This window comes from Gymnoscopelus braueri (genome assembly GCF_963280865.1).
Source record: "Gymnoscopelus braueri genome assembly, chromosome: 22".
Lineage (NCBI taxonomy): Eukaryota > Metazoa > Chordata > Actinopteri > Myctophiformes > Myctophidae > Gymnoscopelus > Gymnoscopelus braueri.
This window is the reverse complement of record NC_137624.1, coordinates 36,250,120-36,273,074: the sequence shown is the minus strand read 5'-3', so window position 1 is coordinate 36,273,074 and position 22,955 is coordinate 36,250,120. Positions and strand designations below refer to the sequence as shown.

Genomic DNA, 22,955 nt, shown 5'->3' with positions numbered 1-22,955 from the left:
GAGTGCCGCGCTACGAGCTTGTAGATCTGCTATTTTTGAAAAATCGTGAAAATTATTTTTTAAATATTATTTTTTTAGGATTTAGATTTTTTTAGACGCGGCCTCAGGTCTTAATGGGTTAAGCCATTACGGTCCTCGTGCTTTGACCATGTGCTGCGTGGAGACGGAGGCCCCGTCCCCGTCCGCGGCTCCGTCGTCTTCCTCCCTGACGTTCCCGTGGGCGTCCAGGACCACGGTGGTCGGTCTCTCCATCATCTCCTCGTAGCGCCTCTGCCGCTCGGCCACGGCCGCGCAGGCCTCCAGCACCTCGTCCGACTCGAAGTCGTCGTAGTCCCGCTCCAGCTCGGGGGCGTTGAGCACCTGCTTGTGGGCCTCCTCCTCGCGCCGCCTCTTGTCCTGGGCGTCGCGGCGCTGCCGCTGCAGCCGCTGCGCCCACGCCAGGTCGTCCTGCCACAGGGCGCGCTCCGACGGGCACAGGTGCACCGCCACCTGGAAGGACCTCACCGCCTGCCAAGGGGACAGCACAAGGTTCTTTTTGTTGTTGCAGCTTAGTTTTTAACCCATTAAGACCTGAGGCCGCTTCTAAACATTTTTTAAATCCTAACAGTTTTTCGGAAAAAAATGGAAAAAAATAATTTTCACGATTTTTCAAAAATAGCAGATATACAAGCTCATAGCGCGGCACTCGGTGCCGCGCTATGAGCTTGTATATCTGCTATTTTTGAATAGCCTAAAGAAATCTAAAAGTGACACAGATGCGTTCCAGGTATTAATGGGTTAACCCTTTTTTCTCGCCAATTTAGACATAATCCAATTATTTTCTCCCTACACACATATCTGTGTGTTGTCTCGGCTGTTGTATCCTACTGGGCTCATCCTGAGGAGCCCCGACCCTACTCCTCCTGTCCAACACTCCCTGCTGACAGGTGCCGCCGTAGGATTACATGCATTGACAAGGGTTCCCAAACTTTTCAGGCCGCAACCCCCAAAAATAATATTAAACACACTCACCGCCAAAGGGGAGAATTCTCCCCTTTTCAGTCAATGGTCTTTACCGCCAAAGGGGAGAATTCTCCCCTTTTAATTATTTTTTTTAATTCTGTTTTTGAATTCCTAAAAAGTTTCTCTAATTTTTTGGTATAAATTTATAACCCTAACGAATTAATAAAAAAATAAAAAAAATCCATTCACTTCAATGTTAAAAAATAAACGGACAAATAATTCACATTGTTTCTATAAAAAAAAATGATTAAAAACCCTGGCAGTGGGTGATTTTATTATGAAAACTTTGGCGGTGAATGTATACACATATAATATTTGAACTGGGGACCCCCCACCCTGACAAGAACTTGGAATTGTAGGAGTTGAGGCATCACATTTAGTTTGACACATTTACTTTGACCGTTCTACAAGCTCTCAGTGCGAGGCGTTGTGAGCTTGTAGATCGGCTATTTTCACAATGGTTGCCTCTTTCTTACTAGTATTTGACAATTTGGCATTAAAAGGTCTTAAAAGTCATTAAATTGTCACTTTAGGAATGTGCAGATATACCCTGTATATACAATTATACAGGGTATATCACCCAGTTTTGGAACCACTGATGTATTGTTTATCTCGACAGCACAACTATAGCTGGCTTAGGTGGCATATGTTTTTCAGCTTTTTTTACTCAAATCTTTTCTTCTGGGGATCCCCATTACAAAATATTTTGAGATGGGAGTCCGCAGCTAAATACATATCTTGACATGAAAACGTTTTGAGAACCACTGATTTAGCAACATAAGTTTTTCAGAAAACTGTTAGGAATTAGAATACATTTTTAGAATCGGCCTCAGGTCTTAATGGGTTAACCGAAAACATCAACTTACATAAAGTGCATCTACGCACACCAAGTGGAAGGACTGTGGGAGAGGGGAGAGTCCTGGTGAGGTGGAGAATATGTTGGGAATGGCGGTGTGTCCAACGACTGAAGAAAGAGCATGGAGACTGACTCTAATCAAATGGCAGGTGTGTGGAATGTGGCAGGTGTAGGGAATTCGCCAAATCAGGCCTGGGCTGGGGTTGCCATGGTGTTCAATAGCCAATTATTGGCGAATTAATAGGGCAGAGCCTTTTCTACAACAAGGTTCAAGGTTTGATTATTGTTACATCTTGTGCACAGGTACATACTGTAGGAGTAAAACCCTTTTGCTATGTGGTTGAGGTTCATCACACTGCAGCACCAATAATAGTAATAATAAGTATAATAATATTAGTTAACATATACAAGCAAAGAATATACATTAGAAAAACACAAAATAAAAAGAATTACAAGGAATAATCAAGAATCGGAGAGTAAAGGTCCTTACACACCGGGGCGTTTTTTTTCATGCGAATAATACGTTTTTTTTTTAAACCTTATAAAGTCAATGCAAGCTTCCACACCAGTTTCGCGGAGCGAAAAAAGCATCTTTTAATTATTCGGAACGAGTCCGAATTTTGCGTATATTCGCCGGTGTGTAACCGCCTTAACAGCATATCAAAAACAGTTGGTTCTAGCTCTTTAGGTGCTGAAAGCACAATACTGTACCAGCCTTGGGTTCAAAAGTGACAGTCTGTTGTTGACACGTTTTTGTGTGTGAATAAAACATTATTTTAACCAATCTGTAGGGTAGAATATGTTAATACAATATATTTCTACAGTATATTGTATTAATGAATGCAGTGCTTGGAGGTGGCCTCCCTACTCTTCCATTGAGACATTTTGGATTCTGTGTTAAAGTACTGTAGGAAAGGAACACTACTGTACTTGTTATCAAGAGGTACTGCCTGAAGCTCAAAGCGCAACATCTCCCCTAGCCCAAGCTCCATCTTAGCTGACTTACCCTGCTCTGTCTGAGCACGAGGGACCTTGAGCATTAATAAGTCACCTGAGCGGGTCAAGTACTGTAGGGACGTAAGAGTTCCAAATTCCGGACCAAATCATAAATACTGGTTGTGTTTGATCTCACTCTCTATGACGGGACCAGTATGAATTGGGGCAGTTTACAGAGGAATGGATTAACCTTTTTATTTTAGGACTTTCGATGAATTGAGTACAAAGGACCCCAATGGAAACGAGCCATAGGCTTTCTTGGGTTTAAAATCCTCTTAGCAGACCTTGTATTGAACTGTACTTTCCTGTTATTTTCTTTGGCAAACTGCTAATAAAGTATTCAATCACTCTTGAATAAAAGAATGTGTTTCCCTGTGTTTGTGTGTGTGTGTGTGTGTGTGTGTGTGTGTGTGTGTGTGTGTGTGTGTGTGTGTGTGTGTGCGCGTGCATTCGTTTGACGCAGACAGGAGATTAAAACCAAACAAGAGAACAGCCATAATTCCCTGGCGGGACAATGTAAATATCCTCACACTGCACTGCAAATCAAGTAGATTTACTATTTCATTACGGAGCCGACCTTTCTCTCAGCTGCCTGGGCATTTGCAGATCGATTTCGGCATTATCTACAGACAGGGAAAAGGTACAAATCTCCCCTTCTGAACAGTAACGGGAACATACTGCAAGTCATTCCTGAGCAGTGAGTGAAATGATTAACCTAATGTACAGTACCTCAAAATGATATTCATGATGACTAACAAGTTCATGAAACACCACTGATGGAGAATGATAAGAGATATACAGTACCTATTAATGGTGTAATATTTAAGGAAGTAGAAGCACATCAATAAAGATTAAGTGAGTGTGCACAGTAGACATGGAACCAATTAGTTTTACAGATTTACAGATTCATATGGATTTGTTATTCTTAGATATTAACCTGAATGTAACTTATTAAAAGTGTCACGGTAGACCCCTGGGGAACACCGGTCAACAAACTATATACTGTAGGATCTAAGTGCTTATAAGGAATGTTTAACTTTGGGCCCTGCTAGCCTGTCGTCAGACTGGGAAACCATCAGATGCTAACCATGGGAGAAAAGCCTTCTGGCCAGTTTGTGGTTAACCCATTAAGACCGCATCTGTGTAACCACTTTAACCATTATTTTATACTTTGGCTAATAAAAAATAGCTATAGATATACAAAGCTCATACAAGCTTGTAGAACTGCTAATTTTTTTTTTTAATCGTGAAAATGTGCAAATCTTTGAATACATATATTTTTTTTTTAACTCAAATCTTTGCTTCTGGGGATTCTACAAATGTCTTCTAAATCCTAACAGTTTTCTGAAAAACGTATGTTTCCATATCAGTGGTTTTCAAACCCTTTCATGTCAAGGACTGCCAAAATTATATGTATTTGGCCGCCGACCCCCATCAAAATATTTTGTAATAGGGACCCCCAGAAGCAAAGATTTGAGTAAAAAATGTTTCCTTTAAAATATATATATATTCAAATATTTACACAAATTTAAAAAAATAGCAGATCTACAAGCTCGTAGCGCAAAGTATAAAAATAATGGTCAAAGTGGTTACACAGATGCGTTCTCGGTTTGAAGGGGTTAAGGCGAGGCTAAGGGAGTATCACGCATCAAACAAAGAAGCATTTAATGAAGGAAACTAGAGCTCTGGACATATTGCCTCCAACTCTCCATTAAGCCGTAGGTCCCAATGGCTTTAACAGAGAGAACAGTTATATTCCATCCTTTTTTCTTTGTCTTTTTTCCCCCCTCTTTTTGGTTGCCCAGGGGGCGGGCAACCATGGCTTGAAGATCTACCAGGAGGGCTGGTTGAAGGGCTTGTGCCCGAAAAGGTTGCCCACCCATGCTTGGATAATTATTTTATAATTTTCTTTACAGAATAGCAGTGCAATATGGATGATGTGTCTTATTGTCATCAATCTTTATTGTGTTTTATTACTAAATTGACTTATTCTATGCTCCAGTGCTGATTTTGACAGCAAATTTTGATTTAGTTTTAGTCAGTCTTTTGAATAAAATTCCATAAAGTTTTTGTCATATTTTAGTCATCTGAAAAGTTTTAGTTTTTGTCTAGTTTTAGTCGACTAAATCTACAGTTGATTTAGTCGACTAAAACGTATTTTGGCGGTGCCTTGATGGCATTGTAAGGCCTGATTTTACACTTGGTTGCATGTGGAAAATAGCAGATCTACAAGCTCACAACGCGTCGCGCTTGTGAGCTTGTAGATCTGCTATTTTCAGAGCGCAACACCCGAGCGCAATCAACCATAAAATGACTTGCCTTTTAATTCTACTGGATCTCTTCTCCACTAGTCCTAACATTTTAGTCTAGTTTTTATTTGTTGACGAAAATGTCAATATATTTAGTCTTAGTTTTAGTCATCATAGCTTTTTTTTTATTCGTTTTTGTCAGTGAAAAAAGGTAGTCAACAAAAAAAATTCGTTAATAGTTTTAGTCGACAAAACACTGCTATGATCGTATTATTCTAGCAGCCTATCCACCTGTTTCCGCGGGAATTTACTGGAGCAAAAATCCTGTGTGGGAAACATCCTGCGGGGGGACCGGAAGTAGGAAATAGCGGCTCAGTGTGTTTACATTTGCCAGCAGAACGTAGCTCGTTCGCAGCTGGCGAACGGGCCTTTTGCATGTAGTTGAAGCGCAAGGGGGCGGGGGGGCGGTGCATGGGGAGAGAGTCAGCGCACTGAAGTCAAGGCACACTACAGACTACTGTGTTGTTGACAGACAACGGATGCACGCTTATTATGAGAAACAACACAAATAAAACATGGCAAATCAGTTGCGTGCATTAGTGCAAGATGAGGGTAAAGGAAACATTCAGTCTAAATGTCCAGTAATTCGCACGCGAAAAGGAAACATTAACTCATTGGCCGCCATTATCGCATTAATGCGATCTAATAAATAGCGCGCTTGGCCGCCAGGATCGCATTAATGCGATCTATGGTCTTTATTGATCTTTATGCTCTGATCACGCTATTCTGTTATGAATCAGGCTAAGTTTCAGGTTCCACTTACTTCAACCACCACTGCATCCGGTTATATGACTTGGGTTCCGTTTCCGGTTTTACATTTTTCCCCCCAGTCATTTTCGACCATAATAGGGAAACAAACGGTTTTTCACACGCTATGAAAAACGATCGGAGACCTCCCCTCCTATAATCTATGGTCTGGGTGACGAACAGTCATCCCCGTTGTGTATCACATAGTAATTTTCGCCGATCACAGAATCTGAGACATTTCACTTCCGGTTCATGTGTTTCACTGTGTGAGTGGGTCTGGGAGGGGGCGAGTGTGTCAGCGAGCCGATCAAGCTTGGTGTGTGCTGCTCTCTAGTGGTGGAACGATCAAAACGATTCAACTGTCCAGCTACACTTTCTATATGTGAATTAAATAACAAAATAACGAAACAAAAAAACACGAAAATCGCTGGCAAGGGCTGCTATGAACGAGGTTTTAACTCTGGCAGTCAATGAGTTAATGTCCAGTTTGCTAATCCACAACTACTGTGCCAGATAATCACCAAGAGAGTTAAAAAAGAAAAAACGTTTCAGTCATTCAGTCCGACTTCACTGTAGCCTATAGTAGCCTTTTCATAAATTATATTTGTATTAGGCTGTCCTAAGAGTTTATAATATTTAGAGAAATGTAAGGTTTCAAATACAAAAGTATTGGTAGTAGTTGCTGGACATTTAGACTGAATGTTTCATTTATCCTCATCTTGCGCTAATGCACGCAACTGTTTTGCCAGGTTTTATTTGTGTTGTTTCTCATAAGCGTGCATCCGTTGTCCGTCAACAACACAGTAGTCTGTGCCTTGACTTCAGTGCGCTGACTCTCTCCCCCCCCGCCCCCCGCCCCCTTGCGCTTCAACTACATGCAAAAGGCCCGTTCGCAGTACAGCTACGTTCTGCTGGCAAATGCAAACACACTGAGCCGCTATTTCCTACTTCCGGTCCCCCCGCAGGATGTTTCCCACACAGGATTTTTGCTCCAGTAAATTCCCGCGGAAACAGGTGGATATAAGACATTTTCACTGTGGCACTGGGTGATCTTGCCATTCTTGGAAAATGTCTAAGTGATGTTGTGCTGGAAAAGGTCGCCCACCCTATAAACCTTTAAATAGACACCTCACATCACAACATTGCATTGAACTTAATGCACAATGTGACACTGTCTGTATCCAACTGGTAGTATGAGTGTACAAAAGCCTGAAGCCGGACAACTGACATGTCTTTGACAAACACGTTTCTCTTCACAAGTGAGTGAGTTTCTCAAATAACATGGTAGAAAAGGGCTTCGTATTTATGGAGACAGAGTCCACATGTTGACAGATTCAAGCATCCTCTTCTGAAATGCATGCACTTGTGTTCTCTAAAAACAACATAACAAGCTGTGTGAATCTTCGGCCGTTTTATTTAGCTACTTCCCCCTTTTGCACAAAGTGAGATAGAGGGAGGCGGGAACGCGAGACAGACAAAAAAAACAGACTTGTAAAAGAAAAGAAAAAAACATAATTGGCCCGGAATCTCAGTGTCTCTACTTTGTACAAATAGGTGCTACTCAAACGTGTTGATGCACACAAACTCTTGAAACTCGACAGAACATGTCCAACTAAAAATAGAATTCCCCCCCCTCCAATAGCTTCATTATCCCATTAAAACCGGTAAAGCGTCCGTGTCGTTTTATACTTTGGCTATTCAAATATACAAGCTCACGGCGCGTCACAAGCTTGTAGATCTGCTATTTTTTTAAACCGTGAAAACTTGTGTAAATCTATGAATATATACATTTTTTAAGCGAACATTTTTTAACTCAAATCTTCTGGGGGTCCCTGGAACAACAATATATAGGTTTGAGACCACTGATATAGCAATAGGCCTGTCACAATTATTACAAAATTATTTGAGATAATCGCAATAATTTTTGCATAATCATCATAATCGTTTACTTTGAATGTTTTCGACAAATTTTCTAATATAAAAAAAAAGCAGAAATAGCAGATCTATAAGTTTACAACGCGTCACTTTGTGACTCGTTTTAAACTTGTAGATCAGCTATTTCTGCTATTTTTAAATTACAATTTTTTTATTACGAAGCCTAAAAGGCTTCATAATGTTCCAATGTTCAATGTCAAACACACAATTACAACATTAATCGCAATTATTTGACAATTAATCGTCAACTTAAATGTGTAATCGTTACAGCAACATAAGTTTGTCAGAAAACTGTCTAGAAGACATTTATATAATCGGCCTCAGGTCTTTAATGGGTTATATATGGAGGTGTGTCTATATTTGGCTAAGCTTTAGCTCAAGTAACTTTCAACACTTCCCATTGTTGTCACAGGTAGGGGCCCCCTGACAGGCCCGTCAGCTCCGGGACATGTGGGATCTGCTGGCAGTGCCATTAGCCACGGGGCTCCTGAGTTCAGCCCTGTTTGCTCTCCTCTAAATGGGCGAGCGGTGAAGCTTACGATCAGCAATTTTCATACATCCACACGTTCAGGCGTGTTCCGGGGCACTTTAACCCATTAAGACCGGGAAATAATCTGTGTCGTTTTTTTAGATTTCTTTGGCTATTAAAAAAAAAAAAGCAGATATTTAAGCTCATAGCGCCGAGTGCCACGCTACGAGCTGGTAGATCTGCTATTTTTGAAAAATCGTGAAAGTTTGTGCAAATGTTACCCTTTTTTTTTTTTTTTAAAGCAAACATTTGTAACTCAAATCTTTGCTTCTGGGGGATTCTACAAATATCTTCTAAATACAGTATGTTTCTATATCAGTGGTTCTCAAACCTTTTCATGTCAAGGACCCCCAAAATGATATGCATTTGGCCGCGGACCCCCACCTCAAAATTCTTTGTAATAGGGACCCCCAGAAGCTAAGATTTGAGTTAAAAAAAAATCCCTTTAAAAATATATATATTCAAAGATTTGCACACATTTTCAAGATTTTTCAAAAAATAGCAGATCTACAAGCTCATAGCGCGGCACCCGCGCTATGAGCTTGTAGATCTGCTATTTTTGAATAGCCAAAGTAAATAAAATAATGGTTAATGTGGTTACACAGATGCTTTTCCCGGTCTAAAAGGGTTAAGCAATCTTTCCATGCCTAGGGCTGCTTGGGTGTGCTTTTATAAAAGAGGCACTTCAGAGGCAGCAGGCTGGCGACGAGTCAAATCCCAGTCCCTCACTGACTGATATAACCCGCCATTAAAAGCAGGCATCGACGATAGCTATCGCAAACATTTTGTAAACATCATTAGATTAGGCAATAATGATAATTGTGATAATTGTGTACCCTTTTAAGTTGTTGTAGTAGTTTTTTTTTGCAGTGTACTTGCATAATACCTGAAATTCATCCTCTGTATTTTACCCATCCTAACTGAGCGCTCTTTTCAACCTGGTGGCCCTATTTTTGGGTATGCCATTGTAGGCAAAAGTCCTCAGAAATAGCCAAATAAATATCAGATTTACAAGCTCACAACGTGCCGCAATGTGACGCGTTGTGAGCTAGTAGTAGTACACCGGTTAGAGGCTGCAACACACTACTAAAACGACTGCGAACTTTTTTCTCGGTTTGTGAAGGGCTTCCCGAACCGAAGAAAGTTTGTCGAGGACGAACATGTTTTATACTCGCAGACGACCCTGCCCACTGTATACACCACGCTGCTCGAGCGCTGATTTCAACACAGATTTTGCTGTTTATTATGTTCATCAATCTCCGACATAATGTGACATAATTTTGTGCAGAGATTTAGCTGTTTCTGGTGACAGACACAGTGGACAAAGTGTGTCCGTTCTCTCTCCATGAATTAACACTATCTAGGTGGCAGCAGCATCCATACTCACCATGTCTACCTCTCCCATGTTGACCTGGGCCCGGCCCAGCGTCTGCCAGCCTTCCCACCACATGGGCCGACACTTCACCGCCATTTCCGCGGCCTTCACAGCCGGGAACACTTCCTGGAGTATTGTCAATACCTGTAGGTTAAGACATAGTTATGGAATTAATTTTGACCACTCAATGGTGCTCAATCACCGCATTTATAAACCATATAATTAGGGCTGTATTTCTTGCCTCTAGACCAGGGGTCTTCGACGTTTTCCAGGCCAAGGACCCCTTGGCTGAGACAGAGATGAAGCAGGGACCCCCATTATATATTGATAGCTTCATAGACAGCACTGTTATCAGTGTATGTTGGATTCATATTAATGTGGATTTTCAGACATTTAACCACTTACTGTAAACCCTCAATACTAAGTAAACTTGACTTTTCACTCTGTACTTGGTCTGCTCTTTTTTCCCCCTCTACACCCAAACGTCTTTGCCGAAAAATTGCCGATCTACAAGCACACAACGCCTCGCAGCGCAAGCAGCTGAAGCAATATGTACAGTAGTATATTAGTACTGTATCAAAACCATGAGCTGTGTCAGGGACCCCAATAAACCACACTTCGTGTCCAGGACATGAATCCAGGTTAAGAAAATACTGATTATTACACAGCTAAATACTTTCTGAACACTCAATTCTGATGGGTTAATTAAGACATTTTGTGGTTTTTATTCCTGCCAGCTAAACAGATCCTTTTTTTTTTATTTTTTACTACAGATCACTCTTATATCACGGTTTATTTTGCTATGGATGAAGTTTTAATCTCAGACTTTTTAATCTAGACTTTTTTCTTTATTTGCTAATAATAAAATAACTTTTAATTCCATACTTTCTGTCATTATCGACGTCGTTTCATAAGCAACCGTGTAAAAAGCGTGTTACTGTACAGCGAGCCAATATATATATATTTTTTACAAAATAAACCCCTTGAGGGTGATTAAGCAGGACCCTTTGCATCACTGGGGGGACAATCTTAGGCCAAGAGCAGCATCTTGAGCCATGGGTAATATGTGGGTGTGTGGTCCAGGCCTTGATAGTCAGGACACAACAAATGCCCCGATTTGTCTCCGCACTGCTGACCAGGGCTATGTGAGAGCTGCAGAGTTAGAAACAAGACCAAGTCTTTAAATCCTTTACTGCATTATTATTATACTATTTTGTGCATTTAAAGTAGGAAGTGCTGCAAAAAAATACTTATTTTCTAACAATTACACACCCGATGAGGCCTTGAATTCATGGAGATTTTTTTGTCGCATTCCTAAGCGAATAATTTGATGACCGGCGACAAAAAGAAAAAGAAAATAAGAAATTGTTTTGGTGATATAATTGATCCTCACTAATGTTCATTACAAGAAGGCATCATCTCATGTCTACTCAGAGAGGAGGGTTTTGGTCAGATTAGAAACCTGCCAACCAATGACATCATTGGTAGGCAGGTTGCTGTACTGTCCATAGCACCACCAATTTGGTTCCATTTGTACACTATTTTTTTTACAGGATTTTAGTGTGTAGAAGTGTTAAGGTTTGTTTATTTGTGGTTTATCAGTTTATCAGTGCAGACATATCAGTTTGGTCTTCTCCTACGCACCTGTCGCCTTTGTGGGTGTGCAAAAGACTTGCTTTTTATTTATCAACGAATCGATCGTCATGATACAAACAAGAAATCCCCCGTATGTTTAGTAAAGGGACTGTCCCCTTCCCCCCTTGCATGCGAAGCTGAAATGACTAACAAATAATGAAGGAGTTCAGTTCCTCCAGAAGCCCTTGAACATGGTAAACATGATGAATGTCAGGATGGCCGTCCTAATGGTTTGGCCCTGTGGCCAGCAGCTCTGATGAGGTTCACCCGTTAGTTATCAAGCTGCTCCCGCTTCCATGTGAAAAGCTTTCCAACACAGAGTCTGGAGCAATCGGAACATTATGTTTCGATTACACCAAATAAACACTGTTGACGCTGCGTGTGATCAAACACATTGGGACATAATCTAACCCATTAAAACCGGGAAAGCATCTGTATAATTTTAGAGTACATTTCGTTTTTTGGCTTCCTACAGAAAACTTCTTTTTTTTTAATACTTTGGCTATTCAAAAATAGCAGATCTACAAGCTCATAGCGCGGCAATCTTGAAAATGTGTGCAAATCTTTGCATAGATATATTTTCTAAAGCGAACATTTTGAATTCAAATCCTTGCTTCTGGGGGGGTCACTGGAACAAAATATTTTTAAATGGGGGTCCACGGCCAAATACATATAATTTTGGGTGGTCCTTGACATGAAAAGGTTTGAGCACCACTGACCACTGAGCAGCGTACGTTTTTCAGAAAACTGTAGAAACATTTGTAGAATCTACCTCAGGTCTGTAACTTTCCTTCTGGGGATTCTACAAATGTCTTCTAAATCCTAACAGTTAACGTATGTTTCATCAGTGGTGCTCAAACTTCATGTAAAGGACCCCAAAATGATATGTATTTGGCCACGGATCCCCATCTCAAAATATTTTGTTCCAGGGACCCTCATGAAGCAAAGATTTGAGTTTCAAATGTTATTTGCACAAATGTTGAAGATTTTTCAAAAATAGCAGATATACAAGCGTGTAGCGCGGCACTCGTGAGCTTGAACTATGAGCTTGTATATCTGCTATTTTTGAATAGCCAAAGAAATCTTAAAATGAAACAGATGCTTTCCTGGTCTTAATGGATTAATGGGCTAATGGGCATAGAGGAAATTAAGAAGCGGATAGCTTACAAATGGTGGTTCTGGGTTTACGTTTGTAATATGTCTTCAGGATTTTAATTCATGAGTCATGACAAGAAATTCCCGAATCCTCAGAAGAGAGTACAGTAGGCATTCATTCATTTTCCTTGGGCCGGTTCCCGTAATGACTTCCTTCTCAAATGTCCTTTAATGGATAACGTGAAGACAAAACGCTGCCAGAATGTGACATGAAAGGTTAACCCATTCAAACCGGGAACGCATCTCTGATTTCCATTTTTAGATTTCTTTGGGCTATTCAAAAATAGCAGATATACAAGTAACATACAGTACTGTAGCGCAGCTTGTGTATCTGCAATTAGTTGGGAAAATCGAACATTTGTAACTCAAATCTTTGCTTCTGGGGGATTCTACAAATGTCTTCTAAATCCTAACAGTTTTTCGAAAAAACTTATGTTGCTATAATATCAGTGGTTCTCCAAAATGGTATGTATTTGGCCGTGGACCCCATCTCAAAATATTTTGTTCCAGGGACTCCCAGAAGTTGTAACAAAATGTTCGCTTTAAAAACATATATATTCAAAGATTTGCACAAATGTTCACGATTTAAAAAAAAATAGCAGATCTACAAGTTCATAGCTAGCTGCTATTTTTGAATAGCCAAAGAAATCTTAAAATGCCACAGATGAGTTCCCGGTCTTAATGGGTTAAGGCAATACGGGGAAATGCCATCGTGCTACAGATACAGAATGGGATAAATAGAAATTAGATACTAGGCAGCTAGATAAGACAATGAGGATCAGGGAAGAATTTGGCTTCTTACGGTATGTAGTTTATCTACAAATCCCAGTTACAGGATTATAAAATGATGTGATTTTGTTTTACAACGGGCACGTACAGTAATTCATGAGAGACAGATAAACGAGGTACAACGTTCACTACATTTTGGTTCCTAAGAAAAAGCAAGACGTCACACACACACACACACACACACACACACACACACACACACACACACACACACACACACACACACACACACACACACACACACACACATATACTCTCTAGAAATCCCAGTTACAGGATTACAAAATTATGTAATTTTTTTAACATCCACTTGTACCCAGAGTATTTCAACCCTACATACTTCGTTGACAGGGGTCCCACAGGGGTTTATACATGGTCCCCTCCTATTTGTCCGCCCTACACCAAATTGTTTTTCTCGAAAATAACCGATCTACAAGCATGATCTGCCATTTTTCGTCCGGCGAATCTATCTATTATGATGACATGCCCAGAACAGGGAGGGATGCTCGGGTTCAGGTGGTTAAAAACATACCCCAGTGTCAGCTCAGCAGTAAGAGTGTTGTGGTGACCATAGGAATTCTCAAAGGTCAGAGAGGGCCCTGTGAAGAAGCACTCCTCTTTGTTCTGCTCTTCAAGTGTCACCCTAGGGTGACACTTGAAGAGCAGAACAAAGAGGAGTCCCGCACACTGTCTTCACTTGCAAAAAATGTTAATGATAGGGATACCACGTTTCGGTCACTCGGACCTTGAGTGAAGACAGTGTGCGGGACTCCTCTTTGTTCTGCTCTTCAAGGTCATTACTCAGACGCACCTGTCCGCCTCCGTAGGTGTGTAAATTGATGTTAATTAGGGTGACACAAAACTTCCAGAATGCGAGGGATTCACGAATGAGCTCCCAACACGTCACTCGCTATGCGGCGCGTTGTGAGCTTTTAGATCTGCTATTTTCAAAGAAATTCTTTGGAAAACAAGTGTAACGGGACATTCTGCGTAATGAGTACTTTTACTTTTGGTACTTTGAGTATATTTTGATGCCAATACTTTTGTACTTTTACTCAAGTCAATTTTGAATACCGGACTTGTACTTGTAACAGACTATTTCTACAATAGGGTATTGATACTTTTACTTAAGTACAGAACGTGAGTGCTTCTTCCATGCACACGCACACGCACACACACACACACACACACACACTCTCACTGCTGGTTCCCTGGTGAAATGACTGAAGTCCTACGTCTGTTCTTAACTGGATATAACCACAGAGAACATCTCTGAAATATCCAGCTTGCAAACATTCTCTCCAAAACAAGTTGCCACAAGTGAGTCATCTCTACGCTCAGTACGCTGGTGATGCTTTCCAACCAACATCCTGCACATAAATAAAACCTGACATATTGTCCCAGATCTGCACTTTAGCCCGTTAAGACCGGGAACGCATCTGTGTAACCACCGTAACCATTGTTTTATACTTTGGCTATTCAAAAATAGCAGATCTACAAGCTTTTAGATTAGCTTGTAGATCTGCTATTTTTTGAAAAATCGTGAAAATGTGTGCAAATCTTTGAATATATATCTTTTTAAAGCGACCATTTTTTACTCAAATCTTTGCTTCTGGGGGGTCCCTGGAACAACATATTTTGAGATAGGGGGCCGCGGCCAAATACATATCATTTTGGGGCTTCCTTGACATGAAATAGTCTGAGAACCACTGATATTATAGCAACATACGTTTTTTTCAGAAAGCTGTTAGGATTTAGAAGACATTTGTACAATCGGCTTCAGGTCTTAATGGGTTAAAAGAGGACATGAAGAGAACCATGCTCCACCCACAGCTGGTGCCCCCCGATAGCCAAATGGTTAGGGCACAACATGGGTGCAATGCCCAGATCAGTCCCCGGTTTGATTACCGGTTTGGCCAGGACTATTTTCTCTGAATGTCATTCCTCTACTCTCTCTCCCCGCTATCGCAGTCAATTAAAGACTTAAAAATGGACCACAAAATAATCCAAGAAAAAAGGAAACAAATGTGCAAAAATATGTACCAGGAAATTTTTTAAATATGGTATAAAGTTTCTCAACATCAGGTCCAGGGACCACCACGTACAGGTCTGTAACTCTGAGAGAGAACAAATGGAACTGTCGTGGAATTATGGATCAATCAGCAATCGATAAGCCACGTAGGAGTCGAGACAATATTCTAGGTGGAGGTGGTTATGCTTTATGTACATGATATCATGGTCAGTAGTACATTAACACTCATGTCAGTGGTACGGTAGTTCTGCCACGAGCACAGGACAGAGATCATAGTTATAGTGTAGCTGCCTGGAGGACAAACTGAACCATAACAAGATAGGCTGTACCAAAACAAGCTGTCAAATATCGTATTTGTAGAACTATTATAAGTGATGGTATAATATAAAGGTTAGATACAAGCAGCCATATAACTTCTTCCTCAGAACCAAATGGACCCTTACGGATCCATTTGGTTCCATTTGTACTCTCTCAAGAGTTAAATTAAAGCGGCACGATATACGGCACCTTTTTTTTTTAATTAATAAAATGTAATTTTGTCCAATCTGTATGGTAGAGTATGTTAACACATTCCATGCCAGAGTTTAATCTCATAATGTACTCACCAGTGCCAGCGTTTTATTGTTGTTTTTTAGTTTTTTTCATGTCGCCACAGACCTCGCTAAATAAGTTAAAAGTGCGCGTTCATTTGGTTCTAAACACACAGCGGATCCGTGAGAAACGGCGAGCGAAAACAGTTTCCAAATCCGTGCCGCCATGTTGAAGCTACAGCCGATCAACGGTAAACAGTGATCAGCGAGGAGAAAAACAACAACCAGAGAAAATCGAGTTTTAAACAGGATCCCAGACAGGAAGCGGATACGATCGAAAAAACCGGAACCCGAATAATTCCGTTTCCGACCGGAAACCGGAAACGGAAATGGATAAAAAAAATTCGGAAAGTGCACCTGGGGCACTTAACATGGGAATCGGCGGTTCGCGTAGATCTACGCGACTGGCACGCTGCGGCTTTAAATAGGTTCGCGTAGATCTACGCGACTGGCATGCAATGTGTTAATACAATATAACTTATACAATTGGGGTGGTTGTATTTAGTCTCTCTGCTCTTCTATTGAGACATTTAGATCATGTCATCAAGGAGGATCTGACACGAATTTTGACCTGATGGTCAAGATTCAATTTATAATCTGTGCAAGCAGGCAGGCTCTATTAGCTCAATGGTAAAAAATTTCAGCACTTGCACAGGAAACCGGGTTCAAATCCGGGGTAGAAGAGGAACGTTACATAGTGCAGCTTTAACACTGAACCTTTCCAGTGTAGATTGGGGTATCAAATGGGGGGTCTGTGGAATAAAAGGCGTTAGCGTAGAGAGAACGTACCTGAGACTTCATCTCATAAAGTGAGGCGTTTTCAGGAGTCAGCTGAATAGCCTCGTCCCACTTCTTAACGGCCTCCCAGTGTCTATGGATAAAAACACACACACACACACACACACACACACACACACACACACACACACATATTATTTTAATTTTGTATCCATATTTGGGCATCGATAGAATAATAATCACGACAAAGTGAATCGATAGTTGCAGCTATATTACTGGATACTGGATTACCGGACGGGAACCTCTTTTGGGGTTCCTGTTGCTATGTACAGTATATAGCAACATACATTTTTTGAAAATTTTGAATAAATATTTGAAGTTTTTCAGAAAACTTAGGTCACGATTTAGAAGGCGTTTTTAGAATCGGCCTCAGGTCTAAATGGGTTAAACCGAATCCCATTGGTGAAGTGGCGAGCCGAGGTTATGCCGTGTCACTGTCCTACTGAGCACTTTAGTGATGTGATTATATGGAAACACTTATCTGACTCATCCTACCTGGAAACTCCTCCAGTCAATATTGACTGATGATGGACTACCTTACTGTCCTAGATTCTGAAAGTCAACATGCGTGTCATGTCCACTCCATGTTTATGAAGACGGATATCCTGATGCCTGTGTCAAACTAGGGCTCTCACGATCAACTTTAGTAGATGATTTATTGTCGTACAAATAACTGCGATTGAGGATGCGACTGCGTACCTGTTTGCTTTCTCACCTGCACTTATTTCCGTGTCTCTTAATAATTGTTGCCCTATCGCTATGTACTGTTTTTTATTATGCGAATAAATAAAGCAAAACAATACCTTGCGCATGCTGTACACACAGCAAGCCTAACTTCAGCTTACTAGGCTAAAACTTGGTCAGCCCAAGTTCAGAAACAGCCCAGGGCTCCCTGCACCATTTGTGATACCCATAGTGGACTCATTTTATCCCACAACGCAAAAGTAGGCTGAAGCCGATGGTCATTATCACAAAACCTACAAACCATCATGCATTGTGTTGAAAGAAAAATGCATGATTCGGCAATTTTGTATTGTGTGACAGCAATGACATCATTAACGGTGATCTGTGTAGTGTCCGAAAAGTGTTTTTTTATTTCATTGAGGAGTTCACTTCACTATAATTATAGTCTCCTACATAGGATAACATTTCCCTATATAGGGAGTAGTGAATGAGTGATTTCGGACACAGCCTTGGTCTTGAAGTTAGTAATCTGATTCCTTGGACCAGGGGTTCAGGCCAAGGACCCCCTAACTCAGAGAGAGATGAAGGAGGGACCTCCTTCCCACCATAAGACCCACATAACCAAGAGAAACGACTCAAGGTTAGAAATCAGTTGACAGACATGAGGGGGTCATGAGGGTGATCTTCAATTAGGCTACATCGGGAGCATCTAAACTGTAGTAACAGCAAAGTGTCATAGGGGTCAATGTGGTTAGAGAGAGGAGAGGAAAAGGCCTTGTCCAGACCAGATAATTTCAAATCCCTTGGCAGCCATTCTGCACCAGAAAAGACATCATTTCCGCAGCAGAATCCACTTACTCCTTCCTCACAAACACAATTACAGTCAGTTAATGTGGGCTACAATTCTGTGTCCACAAGACTAGGGTCCTCACAAACTGATTTTTGCTAAAAAATAAAAAAGATCAATCGTAACGGGATAAATATCCAAGAACAGGCTAATATTTCCTGTCCCAAATCTATTTACTTTATTGAACATGGTGTTTTGTGTTGTTTACATTGTACGTCTTTTTTTTTAAAAATCTAATACATTGTAAATCTAATACAGACATGTGGCACCTGACTGAATGTAAGGTGCCATGAGTAATTATTATTACCGTGAGGCTCTACTAGGAGGCGAGCTGTCTAGAAATGGGTCTGTGAGTCAGTCTGTCTGTCTGTCAGAACTGATCAGTGCAAGATTTAATGTGCACACTGCCAGTAGGCCAAGGAAGTACCTGCCCATATTTTCTTTCACATAAGATTTATATATACTTCTATTAAATATTTAACTTGAATTTCATAATGTAAGTCTAAGGCTGAAGGACACCCCCGCGGGTCGTAGCACCGGGCACCGCGAAGGGTTAATCCGCCCCTGCCCTTCAGCACTGTCTGCTATCCTTAACTACCTAATGTAACATCAGTGCTGCCGCCGCATTATCTTTGGAAATATCCCTCCTAAGCATGTAAATCTAGCTCCTGTGTTAGTGGAAAATTACAGTGGCCGTTACAAACTGTGCTCTGTGCAACAGTGACCTCTTCTGGGCATTTTTGGATGGTGACTGACTAGGCCTGATGAAAACCCTAGATTCATGTTCAATCTAATCACAACGGCTAGTTTTAGAACAAATACCAGACTTGGTTAGGGTTCAAGTGGTCCATTCTCACCTGTCTTGCTGGGCCAGGAAGGCCCCCTCGTCCTTCAGTCTCTTGCTCTTAGCCGTACAGTCTTCTAGCAGCGTCTCCCGACGTCGTTTCGTCGCCTGGAGCCAGTCCGCCTCTTCATCGTCGTAGTCAAATTCGGGAGCAGCGTCGCCGACGGCCTTCTTCTTAGTCGTGGTCTTCTTCTCCGCCTCGGATTCAAACAGCAGCACCGTGGACTTGGACACCTTCTCGCCGACTTTCCTCTTCCAACCAAACGAAGCCATGTCTCTGAAGAGAGAGAGATCAGTGGGTCTACATAGGGGTTGGGAGATCCCGGAAACCGGAGGAACCGGATCCAACATTGAGGAACCCGGAAACGGTTCCATCATATTTGGAACCGTTTCCGGAACCGGTTTTATCACACTGTCAGAGATGCTATGTGGACTTCACTTCTGCTAATACAATTACAATACTGGTGGTTCTCAAACGTTAAGACCTGAGGCGATTCTTTAAAAAAAATCTAAATCCTAACAGTTTTTGGAAAAAAATCTAAAAAAAAAAATGTTCACGATTTTTCAAAAATAGCAGATCTACAAGTTCATAGCGCGGCACTCGGTGCCGCGCTATGAGCTTGTATATCTGCTATTTTTGAATAGCCAAAGACATCTAAAGTGACACAGATGCGTTCCAGGTATTAATGGGTTAATTTCAAGGACCACGGGTCTGTTTGGTTCCATTTGTACACTCTCAAGAGTTACATATCTGTAAGGGTCTATTTGGAAGTGGAACCCCCCTATAGGAATCGCTAAAAGGAATCGATCATAAAACATAATCGATAATCACTTTTAATACATTTTTTTATAGATTTTGAGGTTCTTTCCACATTTTTTCTTTTAAACCATTACAACCTACAAATGTGTAGATCTGCTATTTTTTTCTTAAGGTCTTAGGCGGTTAATCAGACTATATAATCAACGCAGTGAATTTGTTAATATATGATTTTGTTTTTTACAAATTAATCGAGTGTTCGATTAATCGAAAAAGTAATCGACAGAATAGTCGCTAGGAATATAGTCGATGGTTGGAACCCTAATAATTTCATCATTATCGCCTTTTGTAGCAACGTCACAATGAGCTGTTGCACGAGTACTGTGTTACAGCAAGAGTACACCAGTTACACCTACATTTAACACCTTTTGCACAAGGTCCCAGTGAGCCTGCATTACTTATTAGTTACATCAGTGGTTCTCAACCTTTTCAGACCATGACCCTCCAAAAGAATCATATTTGAACTGGGGACCCCCCACCCTGACAAGTAGGAGTTGGGACATTCAATTTAGTTTGACTCGGTTCCACAGATAAATATTGTGAAAATAGCAATCTGTGAAAATCTGTGAAAATCTACAAGCTGTGAAAAGCTACAAGCTCACTACAAGCTTGCATTGCGAGGCGTTGTGAGCTTGTAGATTGGCTATTTTCACAAATGTTGTCTCTTTCTTATATTATTTGAAGATTTGGCCAATGTTTGACCAGTTTTTATAGGAATTTGAAAGGTATTGAAATTAAATTGTCACTTCATTGTCATCTGGGGATCCCCAAAGAATCACATGGGGACCACCTGAGGGTCCCGACCCACAGGTTGAGAACCACTGAGTTACATGACGTTACAAGTACTGCAGTGCATATTACAGTACATTCCGTTACTTTTTGGTTACGTCACGTTACAAGTACTGCAGTGCACATTACATACAGTAGAACAACGCTACTTATTAGTTACATCTCGTTACAAGTACTGCAGTGCATTATATTCAGTGGTGGAAAGTAACTAAGTGCATTTACTCAAGTAATGTTGTACTTAAGTACAATTTTGAGGTACTTTTACTTTACTGGAGTATTTCCAATTTTCAATACTGCTACTTCTACTCCACTACATCTCAGAGGCAAATATTATACTTTTACTCCACTACAATTATTTGAAAACTTTAGTTACTAGTTACTTTGCAGATAAAAATAAAATAAAAATATTATGAAACACACATTAACCACTTTAGCCCTATTTTATGCATAGGCTATTTGAAAATAGCCGATCTACAAGCTCGTCGCGATAACATTTTAGTACTTTTACTTTTGGTACTTTAAGTACATTTTGATGCCAATACTTTTGTACTTTTACTACAAAAAAGTTTAATTCTGGACTTTTACTTGTAACAGAGTATTTTTATATTGCAGTATTGATACTTTTACTTAACTAAAATATCTGAGTACTTTTTCAACCACTGACAGTACATTCCGTTACTTTTTGGTTACATCTCGTTACAAGTACTGCAGTGCACATTACACACAGTACAACGACGCTACTTATTAGTTACATCTCGTTACAAGTACTGCAGTGCACATTACATACAGTACAACGACGCTACTTATTAGTTACATCTCGTTACAAGTACTGCAGTGCACATTACATACAGTACAACGACGCTACTTATTAGTTACATCTCGTTACAAGTACTGCAGTGCACATTACATACAGTACAACAACGCTACTTATTAGTTACATCTCGTTACAAGTACTGCAGTGCATTATGTTACAGGACAACAAGTACAACAACGTTATCGCCTGTTATAATCTGCTAGCATGGGACGCTAATAGTAGCATGCAAACAGTAGCATTCTATTAGCATGGTTATTATTATGTGTGTTTAGCGGTGAACCACTACCAGTAGACTGGAGCTGATGCTAAGCTACTTGTTGTTACACATACTGCTACATTAAAGACACTAATACATTGTTTTAACATTGCAATTAACACAACTACACACACTACACACCAGAGATGTGTTGTTGACATCTGACGTGACGTCGTCGGTCGTCTTCTTCTTCAGCTTCTTTTCGTTTTATTCTTCGGTTCGGTTGTTGGCAAACAGCTTTGGGGTTCATTACCGCCACCCACTGGCCTGGAGAAGCTTTGGGTTCATTACCGCCAGTGGTGGAAAGTAACTAAGTACATTTACTTAAGTACCGTACTTAAGTACAATTTTTAGGTATTTGTACTTTACTTGAGTATTTCTAATTTCCAATACTTTTACTTCTACTCCACTACATCTCAGAGGCAAATATTGTACTTTTACTCCACCACAATCATTTGAAAACTTTAGTTACTAGTTACTTTTCAGATATAAATTATTATATAATGAAACATACATTAACCACTTTAGCCCTATTTTATACCTAGGCTATTTGAAAACAGCAGATCTACAAGCTCACAACGCGTTGCTTCGCGACGCGTTGTGAGCTTGTAGATCTGCTATTTTCAAACATTTTTGTACTTTTACTTTTGGTACTTTAAGTACATTTTGATGCCAATACTTTTGTACTTTTACTCAAGTAAACCTTGAATTCTGGACTTTTTTTTATTTTGCAGTATTGGTACTTTTACTTAAAGAATTTGAGTACTTTTTCCACCACTGCAAAACAATAAACACAATCCTTACACTTAAAGGGTAAGACCACTTTGGTAGAGGTTTGGGTTGTGTAGTTACCTTGCCATGATGTAACTCCAAAGGTGGGCAAGAAATCAAAAATAATTGCTCCATCGATTAGAAATTGATAATTCAAAATATGCTCCTCATTGACTTACATTGTACGGTAAAACAGCTCTCAAAGTCACTCTTTTAGCACATAAATGAACCCAAACATAGCTGATTCAGGCAATATAGAGCATCACCAAACCCAGTACTGTTTGTTTTTTTAATACAAATGTCAACTTCCTGTTGATTTTACTATTTGAAGATCTGGATCCGGATCCGCGGATCCAGTCCAGGTTTTCTACTTATTAAAAATGGC

At 40.4% G+C, this 22,955-nt stretch overlaps 1 protein-coding gene across 1 annotated transcript; it reads right to left on the bottom strand.

Annotated features, from left to right (window-relative positions):
- Window positions 1–16: 16 nt before the first annotated feature.
- Window positions 17–21,981, bottom strand: ttc33 (tetratricopeptide repeat domain 33). The gene is made up of 5 exons (XM_080419206.1): window positions 21,941–21,981; window positions 19,137–19,400; window positions 16,740–16,821; window positions 9,762–9,893; window positions 17–507 (listed from the first exon to the last, which is right to left on the bottom strand). Exons 2-5 carry the CDS (start codon window positions 19,394–19,396, stop codon window positions 127–129), a joined length of 855 nt encoding a protein of 284 aa, XP_080275332.1. The 5' UTR covers window positions 19,397–19,400; window positions 21,941–21,981; the 3' UTR covers window positions 17–126.
- Window positions 21,982–22,955: the final 974 nt, after the last annotated feature.

Excerpts from the sequence above, each read along its gene's own strand:
- ttc33 (XM_080419206.1), bottom strand. The coding sequence starts at position 19,396 with ATGGCTTCGTTTGGTTGGAAGAGGAAAGTCGGCGAGAAGGTGTCCAAG. Across the intron at positions 9,894-16,739 it reads TTTATGAGATGAAGTCTCAG|GTATTGACAATACTCCAGGA; the intron begins GTACGTTCTCTC and ends CTTAACCTACAG. Across the intron at positions 508-9,761 it reads ACATGGGAGAGGTAGACATG|GCGGTGAGGTCCTTCCAGGT; the intron begins GTGAGTATGGAT and ends TCCCCTTGGCAG.